The sequence below is a fragment of the Bidens hawaiensis genome, unplaced genomic scaffold (assembly GCF_021521415.1).
Source record: "Bidens hawaiensis isolate Kalapana, Puna unplaced genomic scaffold, B.hawaiensis_p1.1 tig00020699_1, whole genome shotgun sequence".
Taxonomy (NCBI): Eukaryota; Viridiplantae; Streptophyta; class Magnoliopsida; order Asterales; family Asteraceae; genus Bidens; species Bidens hawaiensis.
This window is the reverse complement of record NW_027493184.1, coordinates 199,596-225,924: the sequence shown is the minus strand read 5'-3', so window position 1 is coordinate 225,924 and position 26,329 is coordinate 199,596. Positions and strand designations below refer to the sequence as shown.

The following is a 26,329-nucleotide window of genomic DNA, read 5'->3' as shown; positions in this document are numbered from 1 at the left end:
GGACTTCGAAGCAACCTTCGGCGCAGCCTCGGTACCTTGGTGCGCCTGAGGTTGATCCACCAAGGTCGCCGGCTCTACAAACATTTGAGTGAGCAAAGATTCATTAATAACTCTATCGGAATCACGCTCATAAAACCATAAAGTATAAACAAAGTATACCTGTTGAAGAGGAAACAGCAGGCGCAGCGCCGCTTCCCTTTTCCGCCGCGCGAAGAGAGGAGGTGGCGGCACCATACCTCGTGTGGACAGGAGGACTGCCCACACCTAGAGGCAAAGAAGACAAGGAAAACTTGGAGGTAAACCCCTTGGTTTTCTCAAGTCCATTCGCTTGAGCAGGAGGATCCTGAGCAACAGGGGCATCATTTTTCTTCTGTTTTTTACTGGCCCCTGCACCAGTTTTCCCTTTAGCTTTACGCTTGAGTTGTGGCACCTCAGCTTCCTCCTCCACCTTTTCTTCCGCGAGTTCCAGCTCGTAGTTCTCGAGCGCATCTACAATACGTGCAATAGAAATGTTAACCAAATTTGGTATTTTAAAGGCATAAGCATAAGTACAAAGGCCTACCAGGCGCGTCGCTGTCAAAGCAGAATCCCAAATCAACAGGGATGAACATCTCATCGAAGCGATCGGGGAAGCCAACTTCCCCAGCGCCCAGCGCGACAGAGCCACCCTCCATATGCTCATCATAGGCGGCGTGGAAGTACTCCTTGCTTACTGCATAAAACAAGACAAAAAGATATCAGCAAAACGAATTATATTCGCGCAAAAATAATGCAATGAGCTAATAACTCACATAAGCCGTCAACTTGGATAACAGGCTCAGTCGCGCTGTCGGCCCACCTCCTGCTCATACCAACCCCACCAGCGCCTCCTCGCAAATATTCTTGGCGGGGGATGGTTCAGCAGTCAACTTATTAACCCATGCGCCAGTTGGGTTCTTAAGAACATTCCCATCCGCGGGCGCAGAAGTGATCGCGCGCATGGTCATGCGAATGGGAATCACACCAACCTTAATATAAAAAAAATTTTCAGACCAGTCATGAAGGCTCTTGAAGGAAACAGTGCAGCACTTGACCTTCTGACTGCGAGGAACGAATGAGAACCAAGAATCTTGGATTCTTGGTTTATAAAAATATTGAAAGCACCGAGGGGTGGGCTCCTCGCGCTGAGATTTGCAGATGAACTCAAAATGATTCATGCGCACAAGTCCAAAGGGATGGACTTGGGATATGTGAATCCCATGAAATTGAAGCAGCGCACCCATAAACCTTGTCATCGGGAGACGAAGGTTGCAGTGGGTGAAAAAATGGCAGTACAAGGAGATATAGCCGGTGGGCGGATCTTCCGCCGTTTGCTCGGCCGCCGGGAGCATACAGCCGTACTCAGGGAGAAAACCCTGAGAGGCGATGAGACTGTCAAAATCAGACTGTCTCAATTTACAGGGAATCTCATCCCACCTCTTCACTGTCTTGACCTTCCCCACCTCCTCCGACGAGGCCTCGGCAGCCCGTTTCCCCTTGCCGGTCTTCTTCAAAGTAGACATGACTAATGACTTTACACGGCGTTTGCTGGGGGAGATTGTGGTGTCTGGGTTATCAGACATACAACTGTAAATCAAACAGAGGTTACTTCAAGAACGGAAGTCTGGAAGTAAAAGACAGGCACTTAATCGGAATAAAAATGGAAGGAAGGAAAAAGCTCTGAAATAACAAGGAAGATGAAGAATAATAACTCAAAAGGCTTGCTTTTATAGGCCCAGGAGAGAGAGAAACAGGTACTGATCAGAGTTCACGCGCCCCCACTCGCAGGTGCAGGCCAACGCGAGCGCGACACGTGTTCCTGACACTGTGTGAGGGGACACGAAAGGGAACGAAACAGGTACTGATCAGAGTTCACGCGCCCTCACTCGCAGGTGCAGGCCAACACGAGCGCGACACGTGTTTCTGACACTGTGTGAGGGGACATGAAAGGCAACTGTAGCGCCTCGAGCACACGAAAAGTCTGACACGTCTCCATCTCTGACGCATGTCAGTACCAACCAACCACGTACATAGACGATTCATTTCAACCAAAAGGATAGAATTTCGCGCAACGATGAGAAATAAAAAAGGAAAAGACAAAACCTATTAAAAGAGAAAACTATTAAGTCTAATATCTATCTTACCTCGCTCGCGCGAGACAAGACACACATTAGACTGGGGGGGCTTGAAGAGGTATGTACCCGCCTTAACATCGAGCGGGGCGGGTCAACCCACAAGATATAGACAAGAGGCTTGAAATCAAGATATCATGAAGGCATAAAGCCAAAACCTATGCGCATGGCGCATATCACATATGCTCACGCATATCACATATGCTCACGCATCACATATGCTCACGCATATCACATATGCTCACGCATATCACATATGCTCACGCATATCACATATGCTCACGCGTATCACAAGCTCGCGCACCATATATGCTCACGCATATCACATCTGCGCGTGGCGCATCTGCGCGTGGCGCGTATTACATATGCTTGCGCATATCACATCTGCGCATGAAACATCTGCGCGTGAGAATAAAGAGAAGACCTCGCGCATCCTCAGGATAGGCGCATATCACACATGCACATAATCAACCTCGTCCTTATCCAAATCAGGATAAGGACAACCTTGATTGTGCACGTCAGACAACCTTCCAGAAGGTATCCTTTAAGGAATAAGAATATGCTGATGTTGACAGCTGCCAATGAAAGGTGGACAACTCAGCAAAACCCATGTGCTACCACGTGATTGCACATGGGTCAGGAGAAATACCTGGGTCAGAGAATAATAAATGAAAAAGCACCAGGTGTCCTAAGGACACATGGCGCAAAGCAATATGAGGAGGCCAAAAAGGCCCTAATGGGATCTGAGCCCAATCATTGGAAACCCTAGCACTATAAATACCACACCACCTCCACAAGGGGAGGTAAGCAAGAAAATACATTCCAATTCCTTACTCACTCTCATATTATTATTATCTTCTCCTACAATCTCTTATTCTCACACCGGAGGGTTACCCCAAAGAGGATCCCTCTGTCCCTTTCTGAGGGGTAAGTTCACGGTGCTGCTCGTTTTGTAGGTGGAAGAATCCATACTCCGGAGAACCATCGGTGAAATAGCATACTCATACCCGAGGAAAGTTGATCGTCTACCAGTGAGTCGATCCACGTTTCTTCATGACTTAAATGATTTCGTTAGTTAACAAAGAATTGACGGATGTTATTAATACTCCGTCCTATTGGTAATCACTGTGTAAATAAATGGTTTAACATAACATACTATTTGGGATATATTTAACCAATTGCTAGTATTTAAAGCATTGCATCAATATTTAAATGGCTTTAAAGTTTAAACCCATTTCTCACCATGAGACTAAAGTACTAACCCCTCAACCACTTGAAAAAAATATCACAACTTTTTACACACATTGATACCTCTACAGTCTAGACTACATGTTCTTTGATAATCATCAACTCTACATACATGCTTCAATCTTTGTTACCGGAGTGAGCATGGCTCGGTTCGGTTATTGGGTGAAACCCAAACCGAAACCGAAGCTATCGGTTATTTTAGAATACCTATCGATCGGTTTTCGGTTATTTTCGGGTTTTTTATTGTGAGCATGCATTAAAAAAAATAGAGTACCTCATATATATTGAATTCAAAATACAAAAATAGGCACGTGTTATGTGGAACCAAACAAATACAAAGTTGTTTGAGTAGTAAAGTTTAAAATTCAACAAAGTTCTTATAAAAAAAATACTAAAAGTTTGGCCCGGAATTTCATTCATTATCTTATTCATCTTCAAATTTAGACTCAATCTTCATCATTTTCATCACCGTCAATGGTGGATTCTTTTAGTGTTTTATTCCCAGTCATAACATCTTAAAAAAACACGTAGAAAACATAGGTTTGATTAATCGGTTTGGTTCGGTTTTTTTAAAAGGGATAATCGAGCCTAAACCCAAAAAATCGGTTTTTCGAAAACCTAAAAAATTAATCGTCAGTTAATGATTTGGTTTGATTTTTTCGGTTATTCGATTTCATTTCGGTTTTCTGCACTCCTACTTTGTTATACAATAAACACCCACTTGCGCTCAGTTGCTTATTTTCATTACAAAGGATAAATATAAAAAAATATTAATTTTAGAATAGTCTTTTTTCCAAATATACGAGTCATATAATCTTATACTATAATCGATCTATCCTGCTCATATTGACCTATAGTACTCGTGCAGAGTTACGTGACCGTATAAAAACAAGGTCAACGACAAACTAGGCTATTAAAAAAACCTTTTAAAATTTCAATTTATGCTGTGATATAAAGTTCAAGCATAATGCTTCCCGCCACCAAGAAAACATGCATACACCTCCTCAAAACCTGCAAATCCATGAACCAATTAACCCAAATCCAGACCCAGATCACCATTCTCGGTCTTACCCAGAACATCGACGTCATCAAGAAGCTCATGGCTTTCACAGCAGACCCATTAACCGGAAGCTTATCTCACGCTCAAACAATATTTAACCAAATCCAAACCCCTTCACTCTTCGCCTACAACGTAATGATTAAAGCATACACAAAGAGTCATGGGTTTAATAAAGCTATTGCTTTGTTTGATCAATTGAGGGTTGATGGGTTATGGCAGGATAATTATACTTACCCATTTGTGTTTAAGTCAATTGGGTGTTTAAGAGATGGTTTAGCTGGTGAAAAGATTCATGGGTTTGTTGTGAAAGCTGGCGATGATTCTGATTGTTATGTTTGTAATTCGGTTATGGATATGTACTGCGAGTTGGGTCAGTTTGAGAACGCGCGTAAGGTGTTCGATGAAATGCCTCAGCGAGATGTGGTTTCGTGGAACATGTTGGTTTCGGGGTGTGTTAGGTGTAAGAGGTTTGAGGAGGCGGTTGGGGTTTATTTGCGAATGAGAGATGATGGAACGGTGATGCCTGATGAGGCTACGGTTGTGAGCACGCTTTCGGCGTGTATTGCTTTGAAGAATTTAGAACTTGGGAAGGAGATACACCGTTACGTTGGTTGTGAAATTGGGTTTACGAATATAATTAGTAATGTGTTGTTAGATATGTATGCGAAATGTGGATGTTTAGATATCGCACGAGAGATTTTTGACGGGTTAAAAACGAAAAATGTGATTTGTTGGACAACGATGGTGTCGGGTTATGTGAGTTATGGGAAATTAGAGGATGCACGACGGTTGTTTGATGAAAGTCCTGTGAAAGATATTGTTCTCTGGACGGCTATGATTAACGGGTACGTGCAGTTTAATCAAGTGGATGATGCAATGGCTTTGTTTCAGCAAATGCAGGTTTATAAAATCAAGCCGGATAAGTTCACAGTGGTGGCTCTTTTAACCGGCTGCGCACAAGTCGGGGCTTTAGAACAAGGGAAATGGATTCATGAATATATGAACGAACATAATATGATAATCGATGCGGTATGTGGTACTGCTCTTATTGATATGTATGCAAAATGTGGGTGCGTAGACAAGTCTTTAGATGTGTTTTACAAATTAAACGAAAAGGATACCGCATCATGGACATCGATAATATGTGCACTTTCTATAAACGGAAAGCCTGATAAAGCACTCGAATTGTTTTACCAGATGAAAAAATCTGGATTTAAACCTGATGATATTACTTTTATAGGTGTTTTAAACGCGTGTAGTCACGGGGGTTTAGTGGAAGAAGGGTGGATGCATTTTGAATCAATGAAATCATTGTATAATATTGAGCCAAAGATAGAACATTTCGGGTGTCTGATCGATCTTTTGGGTCGTGCAGGGCTGTTAAAAGAAGCAGAAAAGGTTATTAACAAGATCCCTAAAGAGAAAGATGACATTTTGGTTCCGGTTTACGGTGCTTTACTCAGTGCTTGTAGGTTATATGGTGATGTTGATATGGGTGAGCATTTAGCTGACCGGTTAAGTGAGATCGAAAACGGTGATTCGAGTATTCATACACTTTTGGCTAACATTTATGCTTCTGTTGGGAGATGGGAAGATGTGAAGAAAGTGAGAAGTAAAATGAGAGTAAGTGGGATTAAGAAGGAGCCTGGATGTAGTTCTATAGAGGTTAATGGGAACATACATGAGTTTTTAGTTGGAGATGCTTCTCATCCTGAAATGAAAGATGTTTATTTTAGTTTGAACACATTGGCAAAAGTGTCATATGCACATGAGATATATGATGTGGAGTTGTGGACCTAGATTATATGAAATGATTACTAACTATAAGTTTATGGCAAACTTAGTGCTTCATCAGATCAATTTGGAAACTAATGAAGAATGAGTTACATTCCGGATTAAATGACAATTTTGACTTATTTACTTGTAGCAGGTCGAACATGTCAAATGGGTTAAAATGGCTTGGGCTAAATGATCTAATATAGGAGACATGTCAAATGGTTTAAAAGTCATTCGTCGCCTACTCTGATATCATTTGTCACAAATTTATCTCTATAAACGCATCATAAGACACTTAATCTCGATCAAGTCGGACTCGCTACTTTTCAAACGCGTAATGAGGAAGATTGGGTGATGTTCATGTAATTGTAATCAATACATTTTTGTTTTTAATATCTGTATTAGTTTCATTATTTATGATATGAATTCATTACATTATATACGTGTATTATGACTATTTAAAATACCTTTTTTGCCGTTGATGCATGTATGAATAGTGTATGATACATGTGAATAGGAACATAAATAAAACATTTATTTTGTATTCAACAATAGAAAATCTATCAGTGTATACTTTTTATGTATAAAATTATAACGTAATTTAAATGCAGTCTTACGTATTTAAGTGTTTAAACTTTAAACATGATAAAAATACACAAAAAGGTTTTTCGAAAGTAATTTTGATTTATTAAAGTCACTAAATTTGTCAAATATTCAGGTACATATGAACAAAAGTTAAAATAATGAGCCATTAAACTTTAAATAGATTAAAATTTGACAAAATAACATTCAAAATGTTAAAAATATATATATATCATCTTGTGGCGGCACAACGATAAACTGGCTCATAGGATTGGTAAGAACCAACAGATTTTTGAAAAATATTCAAATAGAAATAAGAAGTTTCATAGAAATGGTAATAACCAACAGATTTTTGACATGTGCCGTTACAAGCTGTGGTGAAAGAACAATTCTAGGAAACTATGTCGGTTATGATACTGATAGAGTAATTCTAGGAAGCTATGTCGGTTATGATACTGATAGAGTAATTCTAGGATACTATGTCGGTTTTCTGCAATTTTAAATTTCAACCATTGATTAACATGATCCATGATTATGATATATTCATAGTCTTCATAGGAAACTACTTGTTTTTAAAATAACATGATATATATTCATAGTCTTCATAGAAAACATGATCCATGGTTATGACATATATCATATATTCAACAATTTTTTATAATCTTTTACAAGTACATATTTTAAAATACTTTATACATACTCTATTACAACATAATTAAGTAAAGATCTACAGTGCCAAGTTTTATAAACTTTTTATGTCTTGAATACAAAGTTTAATTTTAATTTTTATGCTGCATACAAAGTTTAATTTTAATTTTAAGTTTAATTTTTTTTATGCTGAATACATATAGGTTATTCGTTACTTTTTATGCTGCATACAAAGTTTAATTTTAATTTTTTTTTGCAATATTTCTATGTCTTGAATGTTAAATTTAGTAACTATTAGACAAGACGTTTTAACTCATAAACACATGTTACCTTTTAATTTATCTCTATTATTAGCTTTGTGTTTTTGTATTTGTGTTTTTTGTGCTTATGGTATAACTTATAAAGACGTTTTAACTTATAATTTATCTGTGTTATTATTTGTATATTTTTGTATTTTAGTTAAAGACGAATTTGTTTCAAAATTTGTCAACAACATGTTTTGAATAAATATATATGGAATATTCAAATTAAATGGGACTCTCTCTTCTAAATTGAAGTACCTTGAGAACTTTCCCTTTCATTTAAAGTGGTTAAACTTTATAAAAATAAACAAAAAGTTTCTCAAGCTATTGTTAAATTATTAAAGTTACTAAATTTGTCAAATTTCATGCACGTATGAAATTTTCTAAAAATAATGAGCTATGCTATTACACTTTTTTTTGAACGACCAACTAAATAACGCCGGGTACACATAATAACTTTGTCATTTCATGTAAAAAAATATAATATATCTTATTTTAATCAATTTAAAGGTTTCGGTATTTATTTTTATCTGTCGCTATTCAAAATTTCATTTTAACTATTTTCATATAAAACAAAAATATATTTCTTTTCATTCCAACTAGGGAGGTAGGCGGATCGAACTGAGCTAGACGAGACCTTGTCCGTGTTTGTCCGTTAAGCTTTTGTTGGACAAATGGATGGTTCACGAACACTCTACCAAACGAAAATTCGTATTTGTGTCTATTCATTAAGCAATTGAGTTTGTCTGTGTCTGTTCATTAATGAACAAACAAACATAAATACATCAATATACTTAACATAAACACTAATAAACATTACACCATATGATATCTAAAAATACTTAACAATTAACATAGTAAACAAACACATAATCATATCAAACTAATGTTTTGGAGTTCAAAATCCACCAACACTATATAACGAATGCAATCAGACGGACATTCACGAACGCTATTGAACGAACACGACATTTATTCGTGTTTGTCCGTTAAGCTTACCGAACAAAACTTTTTTGTCCGTGTCTGGTTCATTTATTATACAAACGAACAAAAATTTCCAATTGAATGGACGTCCGGTTCACTTACAACCATGATTCCAACCTTTTTTTGTTTACATATTACATAAACAATTTTTTACTACCCCCGTGAAACCCGGATACATAAATCTAAACATGTGAAAACTTCCGGGTCGAAAATTTAGGGCTCCATTTTCCCTCTAAAAAATTCAATTCAATTCAATTAGTCATCGCCAAATAATTCACCAATTCCCCCCCAAATTTCCCTCCATTTCTAATTAAAAAAAAAACACAAACGAAAACCCTAACCCCACTGTCACAATAATTTCATCTCTTTCACTTTCACTCGACACAACAACCAAACCCTGTTTCAAGGTTCTGTAATTTCTAAATATTCTTTTCTTTTTGTAATTGAATTGTGAAATTAACATTTTATTTGTAATTAGGTGACACAATAATATTAATATGGGTGATAAAGATAATAACAGTGATGATAACAAATCGTTCGATTCGGATAGCAGTGGTACTTGGGATTTCGTCGACGGAGACACTCAAATCTTTGATTCTCTCACTTCATCCTTCGGTAAGAATCTGTTTGACTTAATTTGAACCATTTAGTACTGAAGATTTGATCAATTTTAAGTGAAATTTAATTACTTTATCACTTATTTCACTGGCAAAATTACATCTTTTTGTGCATTTTGTGACATAGTATATAGATGGGTAAATCAAAGATTTTGGTTTTTCTGTAAACAGTGTTGTAAAACTCACGATTAGGTGCCGATTAGTCGAGCTTTATTGCTAATCAGTATATGCTACCAATGTGATTTCACCTAATCAGACGAACAAACCGGCCCAAATCAGACCTTGGTTCTAACCCGTTAACGCGATTTCCCAACTCGATCCATGAACTATTATGTTAGTTTTTTCTATTTTTTTTATCATTGGTTATTTACGTTTATGTTTGAATTATACTATGTGAACTTTTTGTGCATTTTGTGACATAGTATATACATGGGTAAATCAAATATTTTGGTTTTTATGTAAACAGTGTTGTAAAAATCACGATTAGGTGTCGATTAGTCGAGATTTATTGCTAATCGGTATATGCTACTAATGTGATTTCACCTAATTAGACAAACAAACCTGCCCGAATCGGACCTTGGTTCTAACCTGTTAACGCGATTTCCCAACTCGATCTATGAACTATTATGTTATTTTTTTTTATTTTTTTTCACATTGGTTATTTACGTTTATGTTTGAACTATACTATGTGAACTTCGTAGTATTTATGTGAACTTGTTTATGTATTCCAAAATTTTATCAATCAAATGAATGGTTTTGACTGATTTTGACCTAAATTTGTCTGATTTTGAATGGGCTTTAACTGACTACCAGTTTGTTGGTCTGATTAGCTGAAATTGAATTAGTAGCATACCAATAAATCGGTGTCTAATCGTGATTTTTACAACACTGTTAAATCACTTTCTTTGTGCATTCTGCGACCTAGTATATAAAAGAATAAATCAAAGATTTTGGTATCTTGTTAAATGCCATTTTTTGCTGGCATACAATACATAAATGAATGCTACAAGAAAATATTTTTGAGCTTTCAGCCTGAATAATTTTGATTTAATTTGTCTCTTGAACTAGGTAATATTTATGATGGTGATGTACAAAGTACCATTCCTTTTGATGACACTGTTGTGTGTGAAGATGAGTTGGCAACTCAAGTGATGGACTCTGATGATGAAACTCAAGCGGTTAACATTGGTGGTGAGACCCAAGTGGTGAATCTTGATGCGGAATCTGAAGAGGTGGATGTGTTTAACGAGACTCAGTTATTCAATGATTACGATACTGAAGAAGTTGTAGTTAGTGACCATGACAAAAGTGAAAAGACTGAAATAGTGGACGACTCCGATGAAGATTCTTTCAAGCCAAAAACAGATTGCGAAAGGAGTGAACAGCGTGCTTCAGGTAGTTGATGAAATTTTATTTGACCCGGTTGACACGTTAATATTGATATTTTCTTACATGACAGGAGTCGGTTTCAAGAAATTTACTTCAATCCATGCAGCATCAATGAGAGCTGCTGGTCTGGCAGCCCTTAACAAGGCCTCTAAATTAAGTAAAAGTCCATCACACCCCAGTTTAAATTCGGGGCCTGACACTGAACAGAGAAGAATACTATTAGGTAAAAGTAATTCTGTTGACTTGGAGAAAGTCAACAAGTCAACTGATGGTCGAAAAACTGCTAGGAAACTTTTTGCTGAGGACCCACTTATGGGAAGTAAAGATTCAAATGACGATTTTGACCTTGGTTATATTGATTCTCAAGAACCTGGAGATGCATCACAAGCAAATGCACTTGATTTTGTGGATAACTTTTTAAAAGTTAATATTGAGTGTGATGATAATTATGGCATTAGAAAGTCAACTGGAGGTAAGTCAAAGCCGGGTTTAAGTGCTAAAGGGACTCAAATGTTTGCTAAAAGTGTTGATCTTATTGATGGAGTTGATAAAAGACGAATTTTTGATTGGGATGGTAAGCCTGAAGATAGCGGAGAAGGTGATTTTTTTGCCAAACATAAGGAGTTATTTTTTGCTGGCGGCGGTCGGAGGCGCAAATCTTCCATTTCTTCTGGAAGCAGGAAACTGGGACGGTCTGACTCGAAATTGGTGTTGGGTAAAAATAAAGAAAATGAAAAACTGAATAAAAGGTTAGAAACAGTCACAAAGCTTTCAAGTGTCCGGAAAAATCTTATTGATGAATTGGATGAGCAGGCAACGGATATGCCAGGTGGCAGGGATGTTCAAGAATCAACCGAGGCTCGATTTGACACTCAAATGGCTGCTGAACCGAAGAAAGGCGTATGCCTTGGATTGCAAGCAACTGGTGATGTTTCTACTAAAACCAAGGGTCATCATAAAAGTCAACCCCGTTCCTTGACTAATAATGGAGTCAGGCTAACACGGTCAAAGTCAAAGATGAGTGGTGATCAGCTCAAAGAAGTGATGCAGGCTAAGTCAGCTGCTAAAAAAGGTGAAGATTTTGCTTACGTGGCTTCTGATGTGGTGAAAAGAACAGGAAAAGTGTCTTTGAAAAGAAGAGAAGTTGATTCAGTAGAGGCTCCGGTTACACCTGTTGACCAAACACCAGTCAAGAAACAGTGTATTCAATATGTTACACCTGTCGCTCGGCGAACAAGGCAGTCCGTGAGATCTAATCAGTCAGAAAAAGTTAAAAGAAGTCGCCAGAAGCTGTCAACTACAAGAAAAGAAACCGGTGCACAATCTATCTCTAGATTAACAAGGTCAAAAGCTGCTACTTTGACCGAACAAGAAAACGGATTAATAACAGAAAGAATTGAAAAAAGTCCTTCAGTTTGTCCTACTCCTGTTAACTGTCCAAGACCTGTAAAAGAGTCATCTCCAATTTGCATGGGGGACGGGTATTTAAAGCAGTCATGCAGGTCATTAGGCAGACTATCATGCATCCAAGAAGTTTGTAGCTTGTTTTCAACAGAACGGTTAATTAAATCTCCAAACAAAGATACACGACAGAGAAAAGATGCCTCTTTGATTCGTGTTCTTTTTAGTCGCCACTTAGATGAAAATATAATCAAGAATCAGAAAAAGGTTTTATTTTTACTCTTTTACTTGTTTGTCACTTCTATTAATCTTATTTTTGATTGTCTGCTTTTTTGCTAAGCGTTATTGATATAACCATCACAGATTTTATCTCGATTGGGGGCTGCAGAATCTACTTCAATGTCGGATGCAACTCATTTTGTAGCGGATGATTTTGTTCGAACAAGGAATATGTTAGAAGCAATTGCTTCTGGAAAACCAGTAGTAACGCATCTTTGGCTTGAAAGCTGTGGGCAAGCTTGTTGTCACATTGATGAAAAAAATTTCATACTTAGAGTTGTTACAAAAGAGAAAGAATTCGGCTTTAATCTCCCAGCGTCGTTGGCCCGTGCCCACCAAAATCCGCTTTTAAAAGTAATAAGTTAGTGTTTAAATTCGTCATACAATGATATTATACCAGAATGCTTTTTTATTAATAATTTTAACATTTTATGCAGGGATACAGAGTTTTGATTACACCAAATACAAAACCTGGTAAAGAGATATTATCAAACTTGGTTAAAGCAGTTCACGGTGTGGTATGTATTATGTAATTCTAACTTATGCAATAATTTATTAATATTATTATTTTTTATGTTGATATAAGTTGTGTGAGTTTAATTTCAGGCGATTGAGCGAATGGGCAGAAGTTTATGGAACAATAATGAAGTTCTTGAGGGACTGTTGATTCTATCATGTGAAGAAGATTATGCAGTCTGTTTACCTTTTCTTGAAAAAGGTTTTTATAGCTATTAAAAATACTTTTTCAGGTAAAATAATTATAGAATAATAATTAACCATGAGTTAACTTCCATGTCTTATGTTAATGCAGGTGCTGCAGTTTATGGCTCGGAGCTTCTTCTCAATGGAATTGTTACCCAAAGGCTGGAATATGAAAGGTTGGTCCAAACAAATTAACAAAACCTCTTAAACCATTTTATTAAGAGATTAAAGTGTATATAATTTTGTGATCTAATATGATGGCAATTATTTACATTTTTTCGTGGCAGATATCGCCTCTTCTTGGATCACATGAAGAGAACGCGATCAACAATTTGGGTGAATAAAGATGACAAGTGTAAGGCTGTTGGTAGAGTGAAATAAATGGCCCTCTTGACTAATATTTAAGTGAATGCCTTTGCACATATGATCACTAGGTGTCTTATCTTTTATAAGCTTTTCTAGTTTTAGTATGTGAATGATGCATGATAGTTTATTTATTTCTTTGGATTTATAGATGTAACATGTTACTTGGACTTATAAGGTCAGACATCTTAATCTTATAGTATCAAGAACCATTTACAATATTTTAGGTTTTGAAATTGGTAGTTAATGTAATTTTAAAAAGTTATTTGTGGGTTTGAGCCTCATGGGGTGTGCATATTGACTAGTTTTCAGGTGCTAAACAGAATATGTGTCATGCACTTCTTTTCAAGTTTGTGTCATTTATGTTGGTGATTAAGACTTGCTTGAGACCAAAAGAGAATCAGAATACATTGACAATGTTAAGTAGCATAAAATAAATGCATGCTCGTTCAAGATTATTTTTAATTTCAGGTACATAAGAACCTTGGGGTTTTTAGGGGTGAAAGGGTTCTGAATGTGCATCATCCTAATGGGGTCTTAAGACTCGCAAAGCCCTTAGCGGGTAGTTGCTTAAAATATGCATGGGCGGTGGGAAGTTGTATAAAAATAGTCATTAATAGGAATTAGTCATCAATCGGGGATGCTACTGATCCCCGATAGTATATTAGATTGCACAATTAGCGACAAGAAAAGATCAAGCTGTTTGTTTTCTAACAGAATATTGGGTAATCTGGTGACATAAAACTATGAAAACCAATAATACATCATCACATCCATCACCTCATATAATCCAGAATTCAAATAACAAACTTATGCACAAAATTCTTAAAAAACCGCATCATGTTCATTAAATCCCAACAATAAACCGATTATAAGAAGCAAAAACACGGTTGAATCTTTTTCATTACAAAAGAGTTTTACAACAAATAAAACACACCCTCCAGAAAATAACAAATACCAACATTTTCCAAGTCCGGGGGAGGTTTTTTCTTCTAGCTAATCATGTGGAAAGAAGAAAGTTTTTCCTAAATGGTTCAAAATATGGCTTTATTCAAATATGCATACCGATGCCATATAAACATATGAATGTGGCTAAACCAGAAGATCGTGTCATCGAACCATCAAGTCGCTAAACAACAATTTGGGTCAAATGGCTCACATTTTCACAACAAAAAAACACAAAGCGTTCAGGGCCTCAGTTTCCACCATGGGTAGTGGTACTACTACTGCTACCAGTTGATTGAGAAGCTTGCATACTCTTTGAGAGACTTGATCCGATGGAACTGCTTGTCGGCATGGTGCTGGTGGTGGCGGTGGTGGAAGTGAGTTCTGGGCTGAGTTCCGATGAAGAGGATGATGGCGCTAAAGTGCCAATGTATGAGCCGACAGGGTAGGGTGCAACTGGCATATCGGCTAGTGAAGATGCAGACGGGCTGTAACTTAATGTTCCCATTGGATGATCATATTTGCACGATGGCCCGAATTTACACACCCCATTTTGAGCATAATGTTGACAAAGTGGTGCACCCTGAAACACGAGGAATAAGATTAAAACACTAACAGATAAAGCATTAGAGCGTAAAGATTAAAAGATGCTTACTGGACGGAGGGGAAGGCCCATTGGGCCGAGGACAAAATTTGGGCTTGGTGCAGTCCATTCTAGTGGATGATGGTATCTACACGAGGCACCAAATTTACAATCCCCTGTATTCATGTAAAACTGACATTCAGGTTCACCAGGCCGTTGGGGAAGCGTATGCTCATTTTGACTTTGGGTGAAAGGGTAAGAATGGGCCGATGGAGATAACTGAGTCATTGCGTATGCGGGCCCCCCTCCAAAAATAGGCTGTGTATTAGGAGAGGCTGCTGGATGTACAGGTGCCTGCACGAAATTTGCATTTTGTAAACGAGGCTGTTTATTCAGGACTGCTAATTAGATAATCAGTAAGAAATTATATCCAAACATATAGGAGATGGTATCCATTATCCAAATGTTAATTTGGTGGTTAAAAGCCATATTAATCTGTTTAAATTAGGGGTGTGCACGATACCAAAATATCAAAACCGTAACCAACGTAACCGAACTCGAATCACCGAAGCCAAAAAACCGACGGTTAGGTTTTATTTTTTAAAATAAAGATTTTCGGTTTGGTTTTGCTATAAACCAAAAACCGAATGGTAACCAAAAAACCTGATTTTTAAGTAATTTATAAGAAATTAATAATTGGTGTAGCCCACAAAATTTAGGTCCAAATGTGTAACAATCAATTAATTATTAATTAACAAACAGATTTAGGCCCAAATTCATTGTTTTAGGTTTTTTCTTTTTGCCCCAAAATCTCAAGCCTAGATGGTCAAAGCGAAAAACCGAACCCAAACCAAACCTGCTGCAAAACCCAAAAATCGAAATTGAGAAAACCTAAACTGCAAGATTTTCAAAAACCCAAAAACTGAATTTCGGTTTTTATTTGGTTCGAGCCCAAAATCGACCCATGCACACCCCTAGTTTAACCATTTAGCAAATTCTAACTGATAAATAAAAAGCCAAAAGAGACATTTTTATAAATCGTTGTACGCTTCAATACTAAGACAAGACAATTCAATTTTTATTTATTTATCAAATATTACTCATTATATAGAATATATTCTTTACACCTTTCATGAAATAATTATAACACATAACTCCACTAACTATATATTTTAACGGTATTAATGACGATGAAAAATGCGAGTAACAAATGGAGGTGTAAGAAAGTGATCTTAACATTTTCTTAAAATAACATGCTATGTTACAGCAAACTCATTATTACAACTTCAACTCACAGTATCTGATGATAAGTTTTAAAAGGCACATCCAAACACCCATAAAAATTAACGAGTCACGATAATAGAATAATCAGGGCCTATTCACAAATTATTAAATACCTGGTAAGGATTCCAACCCGGAAACGGAACCATTCCAGGTGGGGTCAGCATTGGAGCAGGGAGATAGGGGCCAGGAACAAAAGGAGGCCTAGCAACGGTTAATACACCATACGGTTGAGAAGAAACAACAGAAGGAGATTGCACATTTGGGTACATAGCAGAAGGCATGGCGGACAGCTGTCCACCTGTGAGCGGCTGTGGAGGTGATGGTAATATGCCAGCTGGCTGTGGATGATGGAATTTACATGTGGCACCAAACTTACATTGCCCTGTTTTCAAATAGTATGAACATTCTTTTCCACCCTGCATAAAAAAATAATAAAAATAAAGATCTTGAGGTTAAAAAGGTTATTATGGGGATCGAATATGTAATAAAGTGAAGAACTGACCGGACGCAGTGGATATCCGGATACGTTTAATGGCACGGTTGTTGATGACTCAATCCCCTGTCTAGGATGATGATATTTGCAAGAAGCACCAAATTTGCACATTCCCGTTCGCATATAATACTGGATATATCATGCATGTCACATAGTTATCATGTATAATGCGAATTTGGAGTTCATAAAAATTTATATTACATAAGCTACAATTATAAATATAGCATGATAAAATGGGTAGGTTGGTCACTTCTATATCCATGCATCAATTTTTAACAAATAATTAGTGTGTTAAATATGATTACAAAAAGTATACTATCATATCCCAAAACATGTCACAGGAAAACAACAAAAACAATTTTAAGAAAAAGTAGAATTAGTGCAGTTTTTAGTTGACTGAATGCCAATTTTACCCTTTCAAAAAACAAAAGCTTTAGACTGTTAGAAATGTACAATTAACGCAAATTTGTGATGGATGCAACTATCTACATGATTACTTTATTTGGAAATAGGAAACTATTTTGGGACAAACTAAAACATAAAAGTGGACAAAATTTTAGGAACCAAGGTAGTAACAATAATTTTTTTTTAATAAAGTGATTTAGGAGGTTGTGAGCCTTAAAATACACTGTGTAGGTTAATGGGTCGAAATTGCGACATCTAGATCCCAGTGGCTGTTTGTTAGACATAATAGAGCCGGCCCTAGTTTACTTACTTAATATAGATTAGGCCTAGATATATCAAGGCTCTCTATTGTAATCAATCATTTAGAAATCAATATCAATTCAATTCAATAACACGGTTTATCTTGGTATCAGAGCCAAGATTAACCTAACCCTAATTCTGCCGTCACAGGCCCTAATCCCAACCCCGACGCCAGCACTCAGTCGCTGCCCAAGCAGCCTTCTTCCTTCTCGATTTCTTTACCAATGGCCATGATCAGTTCCTTCTCCACTGCAGAGAAAACTGCTCACAACTCACATAAGTTCGCGTTCTCTTTAACACCCACCAACTATGGGTTCTGGAAGGAGATGATTCAACCGTTTCTCATAACCAACAACCTTTTTGGCTACGTGGATGGAACAATCAAGTGTCCACTTTCAAAGACAGCCGCTACAACAGATACGGCCTCGGTTGATAACCCTAGTTATCTCCACTGGATCACTAATGATGCTCATGTTCGAATGATTATTACTTCAACCATCTCTGAAGCGTCCTTTCAACATGTTCAAGGCACGACCTCCAGAGAGAATTATGGCTTGCCCTTGCTCGTGCCTATGCGCCGAGTAATCCAACACGCGAGTATTCTCTCCGGATTCAACTCATGCGCATTGAACAAAAAGGTGATGAAACTCCAATTGCTTATTTGACTCGTGCTCAAGAGTATGCTAATGCCCTTGCCAATATCAACGCTCCTGTACCAGATAAAGAATTGGTCATGCTCGCCATATCTGGTCTTCGACCAGAATACAACCCATTAAAGTCTTCCCTGCTTGGCCGAGTACCACCAGTAACGTTCGTTGAACTCCATGGCTTGTTGAATGATCATGATTTCATGTATTCCAGATCTGCCCCTGCTGTGCCGCAAGCTTTCACAGCAGCTACGGACTCCCTGATTCGTCCTAATGCTATTCAATCATCACAACTTCAATCACTGCAACAAATTGCCTCTCAACTTGGTCTTCAGTTGAGCCCCATGGCCTCTCCTAATCCTCAACCGCAAGCTTTCTATGCAGTTTGTGGCAACCGAAGAGGCAACTATCGCAACAACAACCGAGGAAACTATTCTCGCAACCGCGACGAAGGTCGAAGCAATAATCGCACCCAACAATTTGCTTGGGCATCCACCCAAAACACAGTTTATGGACATTGTAACAGATGCGATATTGCTCACATTCCATCTCAATGTCCAAATCAGTCCGGGCCACGCAATGCTCGACAACAACCGCAGGCTAACTATGCTTCTTTCTCGGAAAATGCTTCTCAATCCGGCCACTCCCCATGGTTTCCTGACACAGGGTCCAACAGTCACGTTACACCGGATTTAACAAGCTTGGATAACTCTAAACCATACTTTGGTAATGAAGCACTGCATGTTGGCGACGGTAATCCTCTTCCTATTTTTCATGTTGGTTCTTCTAAATTCTATTCTCCAAACAAAACGTTAAATCTTTCTAACATCTTACATGTTCCTCAAATTAAAAAGAATCTTCTTTCTGTCCAACAATTTTGTACTGAAAACAATGCTTTCTTTGAATTTCATTCGTCTTTTTTTGTTGTGAAGGACGAGTCTACACGGCATATCCTGCTCATGGGTCCAAGTAAAGATGGTTTATACTCGCTTAGCCTACCACAACTGAAGTCTATTCCACGTGTCTCCTTTACCGCTACTAAAGCTTCGTCAACCATCTGGCACAATCGTCTTGGACACCCGCATGCTCGTGTTTTTCAATCAATTGTTTCTGCTTTCTCTTTACCTGTTTTGAATAAACTTTGTTCTTCTTTATGTACTCCCTGCCAAATGGGAAAATCGTCTAAACTTTCGTTATCTGTTTCTAATTTTCGTAGCAATAATATTTTGGATTTGATTTATTGTGATGTTTGGGGACCAGCTCCTACTTTATCTTCTGATGGTCATCGATACTTTCTTTTGTGTGTTGACCACCATACTAGATACATGTGGTACTTTCCGTTGGCACAAAAATCAGACGTATACCTGACTTTTCAATCATTTATTACCATGGCAGAACGTCGATTCAACACAAAAATTAAGAACGTTCAAACTGAATGGGGGGGGGGGTTGAATTTCGAAGCTTATCCCCCCTTCTTTCGTCCCTTGGAATTGTTCATCGTCGTTCGTGCCCTCACACGAGTGAACAAAACGGTACGGTTGAACGCCGTCACCGCTATGTGGTTGAAACGGGTCTTGCCCTTCTAGCCCAATCCCACCTACCAGAACGTTTTTGGCACTTTGCCTTTGAAACGGCGGTTTTTCTACTCAATCGCATGCCCTCGCGTTCAAATTCCAACAAGTCTCCCTACCAACATATCTTTCACCGCCCTCCCGATTACTCGTTTCTTCGCGTATTCGGTTGTCAATGCTTTCCTTATCTCCGACCCTACAATCCTCACAAAATGGACTTTCGTTCTACCCCTTGTCTCTTTCTTGGTTATAGCCCCGTTCATCATGGTTATCGTTGCCTTGACTTAGCCACTGATCGGGTCTATGTCGCCAGACACGTTCGTTTTGATGAGGAATTCTTCCCGTATGCACAAAAATCCAAGCCGGAACCTACCCCAACCCAGATCCTTATTACTCTACTTACCCGGATCCCTCCACAATTCCAACCCATTCTACACCTCCTAATGACCCATCCCCACCCTCTTCACCCTCGGCTTCAAGTCAACACACCCCTTCAGTGGCGCTGCCCCAGCAGCCCCCACTTGATTCAATATCAGGCCGGCCACCTAATCCAGCCCCAAATCAGCCCCAACAGCCTCGCCCTCGGCCTGCCAAATTGCGGCCAAATCCCACCCCTGTAACTCGTTATTCTCCTGCTTCCTTTCAGACCTCATGTTACTCTTCTCTCACCTCTGAACCTACCTCCTTTACCGCCGCCAACAAGTCACCGGAGTGGCGCAATGCCATGAACGAAGAGTTTACCGCGCTAGTGAAAAATGGCACATGGTCTCTTGTTCCACCCGTCCCAAATACTAATGTTATTGACTCTAAGTGGGTGTACAGGTTAAAGAAAGATCAGGATGGAAAAGTCACTCGATTCAAAGCTCGCCTTGTTGCCAAGGGCTATGGTCAACAACCCGGAATTGATTACCATGAGACATTCAGTCCCGTCATAAAAGCTACCACCATCCGGGTTCTCCTCTCCTTGGCGGTGACATATGAGTGGCCACTACGCCAACTTGACGTTCAGAATGCGTTCTTACATGGAGACTTAGAAGAGACCGTATACATGCGCCAACCTGCGGGCTTTGTTGATAAGGACAAACCCAATCGCGTTTGTCTTCTTCATAAGTCCTTATATGAGCTTAAGCAGGCACCTCGAGCTTGGTTTCATCGGCTATCTGGCACTCTTCACTCCATCGGGTTCAATGGGTCGACAACTGACCCGTCTCTTTTCATTTTGAAAAACAACGGTACGCTGGTGTATGTCCTTGTTTATGTTGACGATATCATCGTCACAGGTAATAATCCTAGTGCCATCAACGAGGTAATAAGCAAGCTTAGCTCTGCCTTTGCGGTTAAAGATTTGGGTGCCTTGCACTATTTTTTGGGGATTGAAATTGTACCTCAAGGGAAGAACATTATTCTCTCTCAACGGAAATACATCTCCGAGCTCATCACCAAAACCGGCTTAGCGGACTGTAGGCCCGTACCCTCTCCGATGAGCAGTTCTCAGATTTTATCTCTTGGTGATAGTGCTCCCTTATCCGATCCAACCAAATTCAGACAAGCAGTCGGAGCACTGCAATATGTCACTCTTTCACGGCCTAATATAACCTATGCAGTTAACAAAGTTTGCCAATATATGCATGCTCCTACGGACAATCATTGGTCGGCGGTCAAACGTATCATTCGCTATCTCAAAGGCACATCGCATTATGGATTGTTTATTCGACATGCTTCCTCAACAGATCTTCATGCCTTTACTGATTCCCAATGGTCGAACAGTCTCAAAGCATACTCGGACGCCGACTGGGCTGGTTTTCCGGACGACCGTCGATCCACGGGGGGATTCGCAGTCTATTTTGGATCGAACTTAATCTCTTGGAATGCAAGAAAACAGCGAACAGTCTCCCAGTCTTCAACAGAATCTGAGTACAAAGCGCTTGCTGACACTGTTGCCGAATTAACATGGCTAGAGGCTCTTCTCAGTGAACTTGGTATTGTCCCAAACTCGTCTCCTACATTATGGTGTGACAATCTTGGAGCAACCTACCTTTCTGCCAATCCTGTCTTTCATGCTCGGACAAAACATGTAGAGGTTGATTTTCACTTTGTTAGAGAAAAAGTGGCCCAACGGAAGCTAAAGGTTCAGTTTATTTCCACTCATGATCAAGTCGCTGACATCTTTACCAAACCACTGCCATCTCAACGTTTCTTACTTCTACGGTCCAAGTTGCAGGTCGTACCCCGCCCTCAACTTGCGGGGGAATGTTAGACATAATAGAGCCGGCCCTAGTTTACTTACTTAATATAGATTAGGCCTATATATATCAAGGCTAATATCATTTCAATTCAATAACACGGTTTATCTCTGTTTAGCGAATCATGACAAACTAAGAATAGAGAGAAAACACAAAGTTGGATGTAAAGGTTTAGTAAAGCAAAAGTTTAGCATACAATTAAGCAATTTTATGAAACCAAAATAGAACGAAAAAAGGAAATACAGCTTAAACATAATGAAGTAGCAAAACAATGTTCTTTATTAATTGAATATAAAACTATAGAGAAAAACGATGATAGAAGCTAAAAAGAAGTATCGGTAGATTTGAATAGAAATAACCAAATACAGAAGTAACTTATGCTTTGATGTTAATATCGTAACCACACTGTTCATGTCAACTTTCGAACTTATATAATTGGTGATGTGATGCAGCTCTTGTAAATATCGAAAACTAAGCAAATAAGAAGCCAAAAAACTCATTCGAGGAAATCCCAGTAGGGTTCTTTGAACTCATAAAACGCAATAATCCCCGATACTAAAACAAAAAAAAAATAAAAAAAAATACTTGTATGAGTTTAAATCACTCCCTACCTAAAAGTAGATACCCATTCAAATAAAAAAGAAGATAATGATCCCTAATTTAACCATGCAAACATCCAAACTTTTAATCTCCTCCAAGCTTGGCTCATCTAATTGGCTCCTCAAACGCGAAGTGATGATGTCAAGCCGGTCGTGTTTGAGGAGCCGATTGGACGAGGCGATCAGCTAAGCTTAAAGTAGATTTGAAGTTTAAAAATTTGCATTGTTATCTTTTATTTGATCTTGAATCATTTCTTTTAATCACAGATCATTATATTTTTCTTTATTTAAATGATTATGTGGGATCGATTAAAACTCATATAAGTAATTGTTTGCTTTAGTTTGGGGGGGGGGGGTGCTACGTTTTATGAAATCAAGTAACCCTACTGGAATTTTGTTGACGAAGTTTTTCAGCTTGTTGTTTGCTTAGTTTTCGATCTTCATGTGAGTTGCATCACTTGGAAGTAAATGTGAAGTAGGAATTATGAACCAAAAGTTTGGATTTCTCTACTTGGGAAACAATAAGTTATAATGTAAGTAGTTTAGATAATCTTAAATGTTCAATAAAGATCTTTATGACAAAAAGATACAATATACAAGAACTAGAATAACACTGGCATTCAAGTTGGAAAGCATTGATAAAAAGACAATCTTTTGAGCATCATAACAAGATTCACATTCTTTATAACACATAAAACAAAAACTATAAACAAATTACCTGACACACAGGCTGACCAACTCGCTCGGGAAACCCCCCTCCACCGCCCCTCATAGCTCCAACAACCTGCAACGACCATCAACCATAACGAAATCCACAAATACCCAAATCATAAAACTCAAACACACCCACATACGATCGCATTAACCCACATAACAAACCAACAAAATGCACAAACATAAACACACAAACCGACATAAAGTTCGAAACTTTACCGAGCCACGGTCCCTCGGATGATTAAACCGACACAGCGAACCATACCCGCAAAACCCAGTCCTCAAATAATAGATGCAGTCAGCTTCATCCGGCCGTTCCGGATACGACTCGGCCTCATCTCCTAACCCTAATTGCCACATAGGCTCTGCATTTTCAATCAAATCCCAAATTAAAACCAAAATCCCAAATCAAAATCCATTCATATTAACTTCACTTACCTTCAAGCCCTAATTGATCACCAGATGAACTCCATTCGGTAACCTGATCCGACTGCTGCATCCCCTTATACACCCAAAACACAAAATATATAATATAATATAATATAATATAATATATAAGCAAATTTACAAATATGTATCTATATAATGAATCTATCAACAATATCCACACAAGATTCAAGAGAATCCAAAAGGGTAAAATCTTAACAATCTGGGTTATCGGATCGGGTCATAAATCAAGAAAAAGATGAGATTTTCATATTAGGGTTTGTGTGTTATTGCACACTCTGCGTCTGGTTTTTGTTTTACCTTTCTCTCTCTAACTGTCTTTTTCTTTTTATTTTTAAGTTTATATTTATTTGGTGTGTTAGTTGATATACGCGCCAAATACAGGAGACTGGGTGTATTATTATTATTATTATTATTATTATTATTATTGACGGACGGAGCCTCTAGCGGTCTTCCTATTGAGGGATTATCCGGATAAAACTCGACAACCACGCTCGCCAAACGGCGCGACAGCAGGGAGTCGGTAAAACCGGGTGAGATCAGGACTCAAACCCTGACAAGCCAGGATCATCTTCTTATCTCTTATATAAATTGGTGATAGTGAGATTTAAACGTCACTTTCATTTGTAAAGTGTATGTTCTAAGTCATATCCAATTTATATTATTATTATTATTATTATTATTATTATTATTACTTTCTTGAAAAAGAATATATGACAATGGTGGCCTTTAGATTTGCTACACGTGCACAAACACTCTTTATTTAAATGTATTTTTTAACAAAATTCTGATACCTTGTAGATGTAGTCAAAAAGATTGGTGAATAAGTTATATTATTATTAACATGTTCTTGACATCATCTTGTATACTTGGCTAGTTGGCCTCCATGACATCTTGCCTTTATACTTTGCTTGTATTTTCATATGTAAGGGTTATATTTTATATAGAAAGATTGAGTATTTAAATGGTGGTTGTGTTAACACACCCTTGACACCTTCCCTCGTGTTATATTACTATATTTGTCTTGTAGGAGATTATAATATGAAGGGTTAATTATGGGTCCATGTGATATGCATGTGTAGGTGTAGGTGTAGGTGGGGCAAAAGTTATAGTTTATTTTGTTTGAAAGTTAAATTTATAATAAATTTAATCTTTTATCAGTACATAAAATATTTTTTTTTTCCATTTTATACCGGACTCTTTTCTGTTAGTTGAGAACTAAAATATTTACATTCTTTTGTCACGAATCCATCTATTTTAGTTTTTGTCACCGTCATAGGAGTGGATAAATTTATTCCACCTCACCTTTACTTCTTCTTGTTGCATATAATAACAATTCTTAAAGGCAGTCAGGTCATAAATTCGTTCTATACACAAATTATTTCTTCTTGTCTTAATTGACTGGTCGAAATCAAAACAATTAGAGAGTGTATGACCGGACTGCTAGCATCGATGGTTCCTAGATCGATCTTATCATGAAAAAATTGGGTACAAGACAAGTGACCACGAGTAACCACATAATAGTAAATTACATGATAAATTGAAAGAATGGAATGTAATCTAAGTGGTTAACTCTATCTACTTTGAAACAACTTACCTGGTTTCAACTCATGTTGAGTGCCTCATTTTTGATCTTATGTTTGTTGATATTTTGAAGACTGTATTAACGTGATTATACTATAACACATATGCGATAGTACAATATCCACATTAGACTTAGAACTAGGTTTTCCATCTTAAATACATTGATTATGCAGCTTAGATACTTTTTTTTTTCAAGTAGCATTGTTTAAGCATCGAACCACACTTGACCACACCCGAGACGAGCATCTCAAGCAAGCCTTAAAAATACAAAGGCTACTCAGGGCGATGCAAAGAGCTAGTTGCAACATCCAAGTGTGCCATTAAAGAATACATCGTGCTCACGCCACATGCATGCGCGAGTCTAGGGTATTGTAGGTCCCAGTATTGTTTGTTTTAAACTATAGAAGAAGTGCTTCTCTTTAAAATCACTTCAAGTTTTTCCTCCCATCTAAGTGGAACAAAAGAATAAACTTATTCCATTTTCTTCCAACTTCTATCTGATAGAAGCCCCCATAAACTACCATCGCTCATGTCTGCTTGTCATCATACGGTTTTTGTCGATCTTTAGTGCTTAAGATGTGCACAAATCATGTCAATCATTTATGTAGTCGGTTTCAAAGTTTCCTTACTATCAAGTTCATGTTGACTGACTTCACCGCAACATATATAAGTTGCATACTTCTTACCATACAACATTTTGTAAGCAAACATTCCTTTGCTCTAATCATTTTGTAAGTAAACATTCCTTTACTCATGATAAAAGGAGTATGAGATATTGCAACTAATGTTTAATATGAATAGACGATAATTTAAATATTAGGTGGTGGCAATCCTATACTAGTCTCTTTATGAACTATACAACATTTTTCGTTGATTTAAGTAGCAATAATTAATCTAAATGGACCTCTATTGTAGTATTGTTACATAACAATGAGTAACGTCTCTATATGGTTCATAAAATGTTAATTATCTCAATCATTATTGTTCGTTTATATGAGTGAGAACACAATAAT

The 26,329-nt window shown here is 37.9% G+C and overlaps 2 protein-coding genes and 1 pseudogene across 2 annotated transcripts; 2 read left to right on the top strand and 1 right to left on the bottom strand.

Annotated features, from left to right (window-relative positions):
• The first annotated feature begins 4,365 nt into the window (after positions 1-4,365).
• Positions 4,366-6,286, top strand: LOC143561540 (pentatricopeptide repeat-containing protein At1g31430 pseudogene; annotated as a pseudogene).
• A 2,961-nt stretch (positions 6,287-9,247) lies between these two features.
• Positions 9,248-13,807, top strand: LOC143561557 (uncharacterized). Its single transcript, XM_077049610.1, has 8 exons — positions 9,248-9,365; positions 10,436-10,762; positions 10,827-12,424; positions 12,521-12,790; positions 12,874-12,954; positions 13,043-13,154; positions 13,248-13,314; positions 13,426-13,807. The coding sequence occupies exons 1-8, from the start codon at positions 9,248-9,250 to the stop codon at positions 13,517-13,519; spliced, it is 2,667 nt and encodes an 888-aa protein (XP_076905725.1). The 3' UTR covers positions 13,520-13,807.
• Positions 13,808-14,289: 482 nt separating this feature from the next.
• On the bottom strand, positions 14,290-23,784 carry LOC143561551 (zinc finger CCCH domain-containing protein 34-like). The gene is made up of 7 exons (XM_077049604.1): positions 23,724-23,784; positions 23,505-23,650; positions 23,290-23,355; positions 16,816-16,935; positions 16,427-16,729; positions 15,102-15,383; positions 14,290-15,029 (listed from the first exon to the last, which is right to left on the bottom strand). The coding sequence occupies exons 1-7, from the start codon at positions 23,782-23,784 to the stop codon at positions 14,697-14,699; spliced, it is 1,311 nt and encodes a 436-aa protein (XP_076905719.1). The 3' UTR covers positions 14,290-14,696.
• Between the last annotated feature and the right edge of the window lie 2,545 nt (positions 23,785-26,329).

What these genes read in the sequence shown, in the direction of transcription:
- LOC143561557 (XM_077049610.1), top strand. Translation starts at nt 9,248, where the DNA reads ATGGGTGATAAAGATAATAACAGTGATGATAACAAATCGTTCGATTCG. An exon ending in GAGTGAACAGCGTGCTTCAG is followed by an intron (nt 10,763 to 10,826) that starts GTAGTTGATGAA and finishes CTTACATGACAG; the next exon opens with GAGTCGGTTTCAAGAAATTT. An exon ending in TTAAAGCAGTTCACGGTGTG is followed by an intron (nt 12,955 to 13,042) that starts GTATGTATTATG and finishes GTTTAATTTCAG; the next exon opens with GCGATTGAGCGAATGGGCAG.
- LOC143561551 (XM_077049604.1), bottom strand. Translation starts at nt 23,784, where the DNA reads ATGCAGCAGTCGGATCAGGTTACCGAATGGAGTTCATCTGGTGATCAA. An exon ending in ATCCGAGGGACCGTGGCTCG is followed by an intron (nt 23,356 to 23,504) that starts GTAAAGTTTCGA and finishes TGGTCGTTGCAG; the next exon opens with GTTGTTGGAGCTATGAGGGG. An exon ending in TTGGTCAGCCTGTGTGTCAG is followed by an intron (nt 16,936 to 23,289) that starts GTAATTTGTTTA and finishes TGATATATCCAG; the next exon opens with TATTATATGCGAACGGGAAT.